Source organism: Heliconius melpomene, chromosome 4, assembly GCF_056956725.1.
Source record: "Heliconius melpomene rosina isolate 202511_hmr_F chromosome 4, ASM5695672v1, whole genome shotgun sequence".
NCBI lineage: Eukaryota > Metazoa > Arthropoda > Insecta > Lepidoptera > Nymphalidae > Heliconius > Heliconius melpomene.
Window position 1 is genome coordinate 1,242,849 of NC_140392.1, and position 12,509 is coordinate 1,255,357.

Genomic DNA, 12,509 nt, shown 5'->3' on the forward strand with positions numbered 1-12,509 from the left:
TCTATGCCTGACGTCTGCGTCAAACATAACGTCCGTTAAACAACGTCAGTTTTGTTTTTGTAATTCAAAATTGCTGGAAACTTATGCATACATTTTAATTTATTACAGTGATTTAAAATTGTTGTCAAAACATTAAAATGGAAAATACTTCTACTGAAAATGATGCTCAGCAGTCGTCACCCCCACGACGAAGGCGTTCCACATTTTTCGAAAGACGAAATTCTTTAGGTATTTTATTGTATTTAAATGTAATCCTTTAATTTTATTATATAGGTAATAAACACAAAATTGTTCTTTACTACAAATTATAATCGTAATTAATTTAAAATATTTTTGATTCGGTTTTAGCTCCCCAACCTTTTACTGAAAATACTGATCCCAATGCTTGCAAGGAAAAAGGCGACGTCGATGATAATTGCAACGAAGAACTTTTAAAGTATATTAAGCTCTGTTAAGTTACTCGCTAATTATTATGTTAAAGAGTAAATAAATATACATTGTAATTGATATATTTATAATTTTAGGTATCATGACAAACTTTTGTCTGAAAAAGAACAATGGAAAACTGAAGTTAAAGAAAGACGAAATAAATATAATGATCTGAAGCAGTAAGTATATTTTACACTAATATCAGACTCGACATATAGAAAACCTATAAAATTATTAATTTTCTGTAGACAGTTTCAAATGGCTATAACAGCACCAAGAAGCTCAAAAGTGCCATACTCATCACTAACAAAGGAAGATATTGAATTCTTAAACGGAAAGGTAAACATTTCCAAGCTTGTTGCTAGCCAGCAAAATTTACATAACAGTGTAAAAAAGACTCAAGAGTTATATAGAAGAGCAATGGAACTTGATGATGTATTATTAAGCCACTGTGAACAAAAGGTAAATGAAGTCACAGATTATATGTTACAAAATAGTACAATAGATTGATTAAATTTCAACAATTGTTTGTTTAATTGTACATTTTTAATAATATTTTAACAATTTATGTATAATTTAAGTGCCATTAAATGAATTAATCTGTTGTTGTTGTTGTTGTTCTTTAATTATGGGGTTCCAAGTGTACCCGTTCTGCACTAATCACTTTGCCAATGTTACATAGAATGGAAAACACACAAAGGAGAATCTATGGTTAAAAAGAGATAATATTATGAAAAAGGAGAATGCACATCAAAAAGAGATCCAGCTAAGATACTGCCTTCGCCTATAAGATAAAAGAAAATATTTGCAATATATCTATACATATAATAAAAAAGTAAAATGGTGGATCTGTGCATTGAATATATTTACAAAATAATAATTGAGGGGAGTTTAGGTAATAGAGGCCAAATCCCAAAAAAAATTACTATACACGCTAATCTTGGGAACTACTAGACTGATTTGAATGAAACTTCTTTGTTGTATAGTTATTAAGTCTAGGCAACATCTAGGCTATAGTTTCTTTTGAAGATCTGGATACCTGATGGGGAACCTTAACAACTTGTCTAAACTGTAAGAGATATAAATATACTGCCTTGGAGAAAATTGAACAACATGACAGACAATTTCCACTCACATAACAAAAACGAAGGTCTGGAGTACCTGCTATGGAACCCTAGCAGCCCATTTAATCTTTAAGAGATATAAATAAGTGTCTTAGTAAAAGTTGATCCAGATAGCAAGCATTTTCTGTCCATATAATAAAAATGATCATTTGGAGCAGCTCATATGGAACCCTACCAGCCCAGCTAAACCTTAAGCTCTTGCATCCCCCTATTAACACAATTCTTTTTCACCTTTATCTACCCTCTTTTACATGAGTTTGCTAACAGTATAATAAATAATTAGCTTTATGTATCAATGTTCTACTTGTCAGTCAATTTTGTGTAGTAAATAGGAAACATTAACCATTTAAGATCTGCTTGAAAGAAAGAGTCAAGTAGCCTTTTGCCTATTTTGTTTGTTACTGAGGTAGTGGGTTCTATTCCAGTCAAAATATTTAAATGAGTAGAATTTGTATATATGCGTTTGCAATGAAATTTGATAAATATTTTTTTAAGAACTAAAACAAAGTTATTATTTTCATTTATTTATAATTTTTCAAAATATTGTTTACAACACAATGTACAAACAACAAAACACATAATTAATTAGTAATAATTAGGAATATTTTAATAAATAACTAAATGTAAAAATCTTGGTTAGGTAACTAATATAATGTCATTATAAGCTTCAGGTACAGTCATGTTATTAAATTAGTCGTTCAATCGTATATGGAAACATTTTTTTTTATTTTAATAGCCACAATTACACATATCAATTAGGGTTTAACTTACATAAAATTATATAATTTTCGCTCTAATCCGTACGAAAAACAAGAAAAGGATATATATTAGTGATTTTAAAGTTGTATTTAGTAATTAAATTTATTTTTTAATTCCAATTTGTTTATTCTAATCCATATACAACTGAATGTGTAATACAATTACCTATTATTAGTATTCTTGATTGATTAAAAATGTTAGTGAAAATTCATGTTGTTCAATAAATTCATATAAATTCATTTAGTAATCAGAAATAAAAAAAACATTAGTATACACTAAAATTAATCTATGCTAAAAACAATAAATTTTTATACTACAGTTAGTTAATAAAATAAATTTATAATACAATTTATTTTATGATTAATTGCAAGTTAAACGTCACACAGGATTTTTTTTAAAAAATGATTTATAATTTAAATAATATAAAATGAGAATTAAAATCAAATATACAGAATAGTTATACAATACAATACTTAAGATTAATTAGTATAAAAATATACTTTCCGTCTTGATAAAACACAATTAATTTATATATTTAATTGTAAACAATTTTAAATAAATATAATATACAGTAGAGACTCGATCATCCGGCCTTTAGTTATGATTCGGTATTATCCGGACAGTCAACCTAAATCAATTGTCAATCATATTCTCTTGTAATATGTACGACAATGGCAAATATTAAAATACTTTACACGTAAAACTTCCTTCATAATAAAATAAAAATGTACCTATATTTAATGGAATATAAATGAAAAGAAAAAATATTCGTAATTAAAGTTAATAACGTGAAAGATGTAAGACAGATATCGTTTCGTAATATTAAAAAAAATACATGGTGATACAATATTATATAAAAAGTACTTTTTCAAACGTCTTCTTCAGAAATGCCATTATCCGGATATCTGAATACCTGAGCACAATCATTGCTCGGTTAATCGGGTTTCTACTTTAATAAAATAAATAGTTGTTAGAAGATCGAACCTGCGACTTCCAACAGTTACATCACTTCCAAGACAGATCTAAACTATCACTGGACTGTATTATAATTTAAAAAAGTATTATAATTTAATACAAAAAGTATTGTACAAGACAAATACAAAATTATTATTAAATACATGTATATAAAGAGATATACAAAAATAGTAAATTTAAAAATTCATTTATGTAAAACAATTGTTACAAAAGTTATTATTAATTTTCAGATCAAAATTCATTCAGATGAATTATTCGATAAAATATAAAGTTATTAGTAATACTTATAAAAGTTTAGGCACATCTTGTTTAGAATTAAGGCCATTAGGGACTCTTATGAAATCGATGTATGTTAATGTAGATATGTATTTAATATGTATAACAATGGCCGATATCAAATTACTTTACTTATTAATAAATTCCTTTTATAGTGAAATAAAAATGTAAATTATTTATTGGAAATCCTTTTGTCATGTATAAGTTAAAAAACCAAATTATATTAGATATAGATTCAAACTATAAACTAAAAATTATAAATATTAATTGATCATCCATCACTAACTAGATCATAAAACTTTATTTAATTTTCTTTTACATATTACTTTTTTAATACAAAAAAATATACACAAGAATCCTGCTTTTACTAGTGAAGTATTAAAAGTTCAAAACTCGTATGTGAGAATAGAAAAATAATAAGTAACAACATTTTTTAAGACATAAGCAAATATTATTAAAAAAAATATGTTAAATCCAATTATTAGCTGTAAAGCAGGAAGATGTTTACAAAGTTTCGGTACCGAAAAACTTTATTATTATATTGTAAAATCTCTGTCCTACAAACATGATTAAAAATTATAATATATAAATATTTGTACTCTCAGGTTATGGGAATGTTCAATTATACTAATATACTAATAGTATTATTATAAGAAAAAATCAAATAGTTTCCATTGTATCTATCTAGAAGATGAAAATGAATTATATACGAAGGAATATTTTAATTTGTTTTTCTGTTCTTTCACTGGCATTTAAACAAAATATTATTGATATATAAATAGCAATACTGGTTAATCTAAATTATCTAATATATAGATTTATAAGTTAAGTTGTTTCTTTCGCCTTCGCGTAAATAACGACACTTGAATTTATTAAATATTCGTCAAAAAAAATATTATAAAAGTTTCTCAGAAATAAAATTGGTATAAATATTGAGGCATCTTTCATAATGTTAATAAAGGTACGAATAGACTACGGCCGAGTGTCTCTGTATGAATACGAGTGTCTCTAACTACAAAAATTATTGTGACATGACAATAAGTGTCACAACAATAGGTGTGTGATACAGAGTGTCTCAGTGTCTGGTAAGTAGTAGTAGTAATTTTCAATTTTGATATTTTTAACCATCGATTTTGCGTCTGAATGTCTGACATTTGTGTCGGAATTTCAATCGTCGTCTATGCGTACCACAACGCATATTTTTTTATAAAATAAAGAATGCCGTAAATAAGTAAAGTAGCTAACGATATTATATTTACATAATATTATGTATGTTAGTAGGGTTTCTGTTATATGACTACATATAAGTCCGTTACGTTGGAGAATTATTATGAAATAAATCTTCAATACATTGCGTGTACATGTAAGTAATTTGAATAACAAGAATCGATTTTCTAATCCATATAATCTATTCGATAACATAATTATCTACTTTACAAAACCTATATATAATACGTTTTTTAATAATTACTTAATAAAAGTCAAACAGTTATTTATCTAATACTTTTTTTGTCTCTTTCAGAATGATGTGGAAAATATATAAAGTTATCATATAGATTCATACTATAAGTAAGAACCATAAATATTGGTTGTACTACTAGGTAGAAATTTGTTAATTTATTATATTTTTGAATTACTTCATGTTACTAGGTAGAGAAAAAGAAAATGTAATATACTAGGTTACCACAGGTCTATTATTAATAAAATATTTATTTGTATTTATTGTAAAAATTGAAGTAGTAATAATGAAAAAATACAACGATTAGAATAACTACAGTTGAATTATGTGTACATATAAGTAACCACAGCATGGAAAGTCTCCATGGTAAACATGAAATATAACGAGTGATGAAATATTTTAGAGATTAAGAGTCGAAGGAGAACAACGCGGCATAGCATTCCTTCTTACCATATTACAGAAGGACTTGTCGATGCCAGCCAGCTGGCGTCACCATTGCCAACACAATCTAGACGCTCTTAAATATGGCAGCCGAGATGCGGATGTTACCATGGCACTGACTGACACTGACACTACGCTGTGCAGACACGCGTCACTATGGCAACCGCCAGGGGACTTTGTTAGATGTCAGGATGTCAGCGGCAGTATGTTTCTGCTCACTCGCAACAAAGTAAGGGAAACGTGGGTAACCACCCGGTTAATAAGAGCGCGGGGAGGCGGTGGCATGGGTTAAGGGACGACACGAAGCGCGCGCCGGACTGTTTATTAATGTTACCATGGCACCCATAAAGACCAGAGTAGAAGGTGAACACGGCCAACCACTTCAGCTCGCTTCACCATGGCAACCAAGGGACCACATTAAGAGTAAAACGTAAGCACGGAGGCGTGGTTGCCCCGCACCAACAGCACGGTGGGCGCGGCGGTGGAGAGAGCGGCCAGCCAGCCGGCGTAGAGAGGCGCGGGCAGGCGGCGGCGCGGCATGGGCTGCGTCACGCACACGAGGCGCGCGTTGGAAGAGTGCGCGTTGATGAGCTCGCGCACGCGCAGGTAGCGGTGCGTGCGGGATCGCGCTGCTATTAGGTCGGCCTCTGTTATTGACACTGTTGGGTGGGAAAGTTTGTTTATTATTTTATTAATGAAATAGAAATAATATCTCTAATAATTATCGTAAATAGCATTATCTCATGAGTAAATTTCCTGTATTCGCTACATGGGAAATGCATAATCAGAGAAAACTACTACTTTCAAAAATCAAACTTTTCAAAATAATCACTTTTATTCAAAGCAAATTTTAGTAACAACAATATCTTCATGTACGTAAATAACTAAATATCATTTTTTTTAAGTTCACACTGTATCCCACAGGATAAGCCGAGGGAACCTGATAACCTATTGTTTGACACTCGATTCCTCATTTAGACATTTCTATACCACACATTCCGACGTGTCATTGCGTGTCAAACTCAATGCTCCTATTTACCAGCGCGAGAAAATGAAAATATTAATTGTATTATGACGTCAATGCTTAATTATATTTGACCTATAATTTTATAAATTTAAATAAAAACATCAACTTACTTTCATCAGTACTATCATCTGTTGTCTTGAAGGGCGCGATGAGATCGTCAAAGTACGCGAGTGTGGAGTCTTTAGGTTTCTTATTCACGTCAGGAATCATTTTCAAAGCTGAGTAGTCTATACGAAACTTTGATAATAGTGACGCCATGCTGAAACAAAGCATTTTTAACATATTTTTACAATAATAAAATTTAGAAACATGTTAAATGATATAAATATATTTCTTAATTTTTTGACAGTCTTCAAAAAAAGCGCAATGTATTATTTGTTACTTATGCATACTCATCGTGTTCTCCATCATCAGTGCTTTAAAAACAATTTTCACAGGCACACAGATGCCCTGGCTCTTTTAACGTTTTCACATCACATCACATTTTAAAAATATCCTACTGGATATATATATCAAGATAGGAGGGTGCGCAGTCTGAATCCAATTTAAAATGCTCTTCGTTCTCCATTCACTGCTTAAATTCAAGACATTGCATGCTTTGTGTAATAAATCTTTAACTAAAAAAATATATAAATATACACTTACTTTCTTTCCTCAATTTCCATTTCAGTGTTTTTATTGGCGAGAGTAAATACACGTAATGGACACGCCGCCCACGCACGACGCGTTGATAGAATGTATGGCAGAAGCAGTGTTAAGCCTGGAAAGATATACGGTATTTATGAGAACTGAACTGGCGCCCAGAACTGATGAATTCCGGACGCTAGCTCTCAAGCTTCTCGGCCGACGATATTAAGTTATTAAGTACTATTCAGTATTTACTGTTTAGTAAGTAAGACTTACCGCCATCATCATACAACCACCACACGTCGACAGTGCCGGGCTGTTTCTTAGTGAACTGTTCCACTGACGTGAAGGAGGAGGCGCGTCGAGCTTTAGTTATACCAATACGACGGACAACTTCACTAAGAGTTTTACTGAAACAATGTTTATTGTATATTATATTATAATAATAATAAAAAATAGCGTCACGCTGTACTACACACAGCAGGGTAGGAAGAGGGAACGGATGCAATATATATCATTGTTTAAATTCAACCTAATGCGATATTTCACATGTTACCCAAAACTCCATGATAATTGATGAAAAGTTGATAACAGATTAACTTAACACTAGATTCTCTTTAATCTTTAAAATTCTAGCAATGAAGTAGATAAAATAAACAAAAGTGTGTCAAAGTTACCTCTCTTTCGCCTTGCGGTGTTTAGCCGCGGGATGGGGCGACACGCGCCTCTCTCCCGACACCGACACGTCAGACATGCTGCTGTCATCTAAATACAATCAATTTATTTTATTAGGCAATTTATAATTTTAATTTTGTTAATTGTAGACCGTTGTCGCGCAGGAGGACAATCGTGCAACTGTAAAGGTTGTGGGTTCGATTCCGAAGAAATGAAATATTGAATACTCAAACGCAATACCTCTAGAATTCAGTGGAAAGTAGAGAATGAAAGTGTCATAATGGGAACAGAGTGTCTTATTTGGCTACCCTGCTGTGCGAGATAGAGCGTGAGCTAAAAAAACTATTATTTTATATATCATCATAGGAAAGATTAATCACAAATATTTTTTTGTTATAATTAATATTACCTCTTGATTGAGAATTCAAGCTCTCAGTAGATTTCGATTCCTTGATACTGTCACCCATAGAACCTGTGATAAAATAAATTAATACATTTAATTCAATCTTTATAGTTTTTTTATTTCTTTTAGATGTGCCTATAGCTAAACAATTAATGTCATTAAATAAATTTTAATGTTATCTAGGCAAATATTTAATAAACAGAATTTTTGGTCCGAAAAGCTGAGGAGTGTCGTGGCGAGAATTGGGGAAGGCATATGTCCAGCAGTGGACAAAAGATGGCTGTTGATGATGATGATGATGATTTTTGTTTTAGTATATTCAAATAATTGAGTTATATTTATTAATAAAATAAAAAACACTTATAAAAATCAATTATTTTCTTAATTGTTCTAATAACTCTATACTCTACGTACGTGTAAAAGCGGTAGTGTCAGCAATGTCGTCGGCCGCTCTCAGGTAGGCGTGTAGATCGTCATCTAGAGCGCCGCCGCAGAGGCCGCCGTCCACACGAAGGAGAGCTAATGCCATGTGCACGTCTAGTGCTTTACTGTGGGATAGGAAATGTGTTAAATATTTTTTAAGAGTTATTTATTTCATTTATTTATTCACCAATATAACACATTTATAAATACTTTGATATAGTCTCAATTACAAGACAATTCTCCATGTAAATTAAATTTGTTGCTCACATCTTCTAAACTCAGTTTATATCATAAACGTCTCGGAAGTAGAGTGGATTTCCATCGAAAGGATTAACGTGATGAAATATACATCTTTACTATAAGTTGTCTTTGCTTACTCTTCTATTTCATATTGCCACCGATTGTAAAAAGCAAGTACAGAAATAAAATTATAATTGGTTGAAAGACAAGAAAATAAAATCCAAGACCATGTATTCTCCTCCTTTGTCTAATCTGTTTTCCATCAATAATTCAAGACTTCAATTCGCTAAATAAATCTTATAAGTGATATACAAAACTATGATAATGTATACAAGTAATTCGTTCTAAAATTTATATAAAACATTAAAGACTAACTGCATAACATCAACGTATTCAGCCAGCTCACTCCGGTTGCACGTCTGCCAATCTTCTTTAAACCCCATCATCAGGATGTTGGGCTTCAACTTTCCTACTCCACTAGCCTAAAAATATATAAAAATTTTCAATTTTTAATATAAAATGTCTATGAAATAATTTATTGACATATTATATTTTTATTGTTGTGAAAATGCTGTATAACAATAGAACAAAAAAGAAAATTATTTTGAATATTAAAAAGCCGCCTCGGCGCAGAAGGTTATGAATTTAAATGCGACGGTTTTTATTTCAATTCCCACTCCGGGAAATGAATTATTTAAAATTTTCTACCTATGGTAAAAAGGTAAAGCGGGGCGTTGAGTATAGCTCCTCAAAACGTAATGACTCTTTATAATGGAACTTAGTGTCATAACACTAAGTTCTCTCTGCATACCCTGCTATGGGTGGAAAAACAAGATAACTTATTACACATTACTTGGACAAAAAAACTTGATTTACATTGTCCATACCTGTATTAAAGCACTAGCGCCATCTTTGAACGAGACTTCATCGACTAAAGTGTAGAAAGCCTTTATTTTCCGTTTAAGGAACCAATGGTAGGAACGATTTGTTAATGCTTCACGAGTACGATGATTAACTTGCGACTGAAATTATTATAAAATCTATAAATATAATAAAATTGTAACTGATTGCTGTCTGTACATGGGAGATAAATGGGAAAATCTATTATTGGAGCCATCTATCCATCTAATATGACTCAAAGGCTATTTTGGGAATAATGCTTCATATGTAGATGACTGTCTTACTTTCTCTTACCATATCGAAAAAATCAACATATTTAAAAAAAACATGATCTTCACTCGATTTACAATATAAATCCATTAATATGTCGTCGTAATTTTTAAGTTCTCGCGAGATGACGTAACACCATTAAACAAAACATTTTTATATAATCTATGCACAAAAAATAGTTACCTGCATAATATGTCCACAAAGCATTAAAGACAATCCCTTTGTTAAGAGATAAGTGAAGTCAGTGAGCAATGGCCTCTCTCCAGGAAATCCGGTTAAAACCAGTATTTGTGGTCTATTAAAAAATTACATACATACATATTATTTTACAATTATATTAGGTTCATATCTAATACATAAATAATAAATTAATTTAAGTTCTGAATTTTTAATAATAATTTTGAATATTTTTTTCCAACGTATTTACAATTCCATAGTATTTACATAATTGAAATTCATATATTTTTTTTAGATTATTGGGATACAATCAGCATGTTCTAAGCACATTCAAATGGGCTAAATATTTCTCTTAGTAAAGTTTGATGTAATTTTGAAGATTTTTATTATAAGAAGTTTACTCAGCACATAATAAATTTAAAATGTAAAATTTACCTGTAATTTTTAACATGTTCAGTGACTCTGTTCAGTTGGTGAACGCCGGACAGCGCCGTTTTGTATGTTTGCGCTTGTGTTGTAGAGCCCCAATTTACATCTAATAAATATAATTTTAAGTAAGTAAAGTCATTCATATAGTTTACAGTACGACAGCAGTGAGCGCAGGGGCACAAGCGTGCGGCTGTAAGCTTATAGGTTTGATTCCCACTCGGGGAAATTAAATGTTTATTATTTTCATTTTCTCACTCTGGCTACGAGACAAAGCGGGGGATTTGATTTTCGCTACTCAACACGCATTACCTCCAGAATTTGGGGTAAAGTGGGGAACAGAAGTGTTTCAATTAGAATGAAGAGTATTAACACTAGGTTACCAGGTTCCCTCTGCCTACTTGCTATGTGCGGGTAAAAAATATAAATGAAAAAGAGACTACAAAATATTAACTACCAGGTTTCCTATAAGACACCAGCAGATACAGAGCCAACAGGCACGCGAACGTCAACAACGCGGTGCCCCAAGAGATGACGAACATGATGGCGACGCACACCACTGCGCCCACCAAAGACAACCACATGTTGTACAGCTGTTCAAATTATACATACATATTTATAAATATTTTTTAAGGATTTTTTACGTCAATAAATAAGAAGATTGTAGTATACCTTTGTTGTCTGTCTGTCAATCATTTTTCACGAGAACGAGTGGAATCAAGCTTAAGTTATTATCAAATATTCTATCCTTGAAAACACTGAATATTTTTTTTGTCAACTGAAAGATAGAGCGTGCCCAAAAGCCCCAATATGTTGTAAGTTACTGCATGTATCATAAATTTTTTTTTTTTAGTCAACATTTTTCCAGCAAGTTTTCCAGCAAGCAAATTACGCAGTGAGATTATTGTGTTAAAACACTGTGCTCTCTTCTTTACGCTCGAATTCGAGACAACTGGAGGCGCAACTCAACGCCCCACTTTCATCTTACCAAAGTAAAAAAAATAAAGTAATTTACTCCTCAGAGTATTAAACGCATAACCTTCAGATTTACAAACAGAGGCTGTCTCACTGCGCCACATTGACCACAAAAATGACAAAACTTATTAAAAGTTTCATATATTTACCCTAAAAGTAGGTCTCCACCCAACCGGCTTGGCGAGACTCGCGTGGAACGTTGCAAAGTTTATTAATGCGTACGCGGCAAGGAAGAAGTTTGATATCAACGGTGCTATTTGGTTAAGGCCACCTGAAAACAATAAAAAAGGTGATGTTTTTTTTTGTGTTTTAATTATCAATAGCTATACTACTTAATTTTACCAGATGTTGTAGTGGATTGAAACTAACAACAGGTAGGCAAAGAGAATCTAGTGGCAAGACACTTTTTTTAATCGTCATGCTGTTGTCACGCACATAGCAGGTAAGACAAAGATATTTCCCGATTTCTTGTAGTAAAATTCCTTAATTTTAATTTGTAAAACAAGCTTATGTTCAATAACTTTTTCAAAAGTGGCAATTAATTGTTTCTCATACTGGACTATAATGGTACTTCATAAGACGTTCCAGATATTCAATTTTAATGTGTCAATGAAAAATCTCTAACACACAGAATAAATAACATAGTTACGGAGGCATTTCTCGTTATGTCTTATAATTTATCTGGACTGAATGTTTTTTATGTTAGAAATAATATTATAATAAACACAAAATTTAATAAGACACGTACCCATAAGTATAAAACTAATAGCGATTATAAAAGTAAGCGCGTATCCTCTCACTGGTTCATTATTAGCTCCGTAGCCCTTAGCGAAGAACTCCAAATACGGATATAACTTGTCTTGACATAAAGCCTAGAAATAAGTAATTCTATATTATTAATGT

General features: G+C 31.5%; 2 protein-coding genes across 2 annotated transcripts in view; one reads left to right on the forward strand and one right to left on the reverse strand.

The window, feature by feature from the left end:
• Positions 1-14: 14 nt before the first annotated feature.
• On the forward strand, positions 15-1,033 carry LOC146539348 (uncharacterized). Its single transcript, XM_085184953.1, has 4 exons — positions 15-228; positions 349-436; positions 525-608; positions 678-1,033. Exons 1-4 carry the CDS (start codon positions 138-140, stop codon positions 937-939), a joined length of 525 nt encoding a protein of 174 aa, XP_085041079.1. The 5' UTR covers positions 15-137; the 3' UTR covers positions 940-1,033.
• A 1,031-nt stretch (positions 1,034-2,064) lies between these two features.
• Positions 2,065-12,509, reverse strand: part of Ncc69 (sodium chloride cotransporter 69) — a 30,748-nt gene continuing 20,303 nt past the window's right edge. Inside the window, exons 11-24 of the mRNA XM_085184952.1 lie at positions 12,355-12,478; positions 11,756-11,877; positions 11,089-11,224; positions 10,641-10,740; positions 10,212-10,323; positions 9,746-9,880; positions 9,234-9,340; positions 8,610-8,743; positions 8,202-8,264; positions 7,795-7,882; positions 7,394-7,527; positions 7,136-7,250; positions 6,601-6,749; positions 2,065-6,122 (exon numbers count right to left, since the gene is read on the reverse strand). Coding sequence (XP_085041078.1) covers positions 5,881-6,122; positions 6,601-6,749; positions 7,136-7,250; positions 7,394-7,527; positions 7,795-7,882; positions 8,202-8,264; positions 8,610-8,743; positions 9,234-9,340; positions 9,746-9,880; positions 10,212-10,323; positions 10,641-10,740; positions 11,089-11,224; positions 11,756-11,877; positions 12,355-12,478 — 1,761 coding nt within the window. The 3' untranslated portion in view covers positions 2,065-5,880. The remainder of the gene's footprint in view (positions 6,123-6,600; positions 6,750-7,135; positions 7,251-7,393; positions 7,528-7,794; positions 7,883-8,201; positions 8,265-8,609; positions 8,744-9,233; positions 9,341-9,745; positions 9,881-10,211; positions 10,324-10,640; positions 10,741-11,088; positions 11,225-11,755; positions 11,878-12,354; positions 12,479-12,509) is intronic.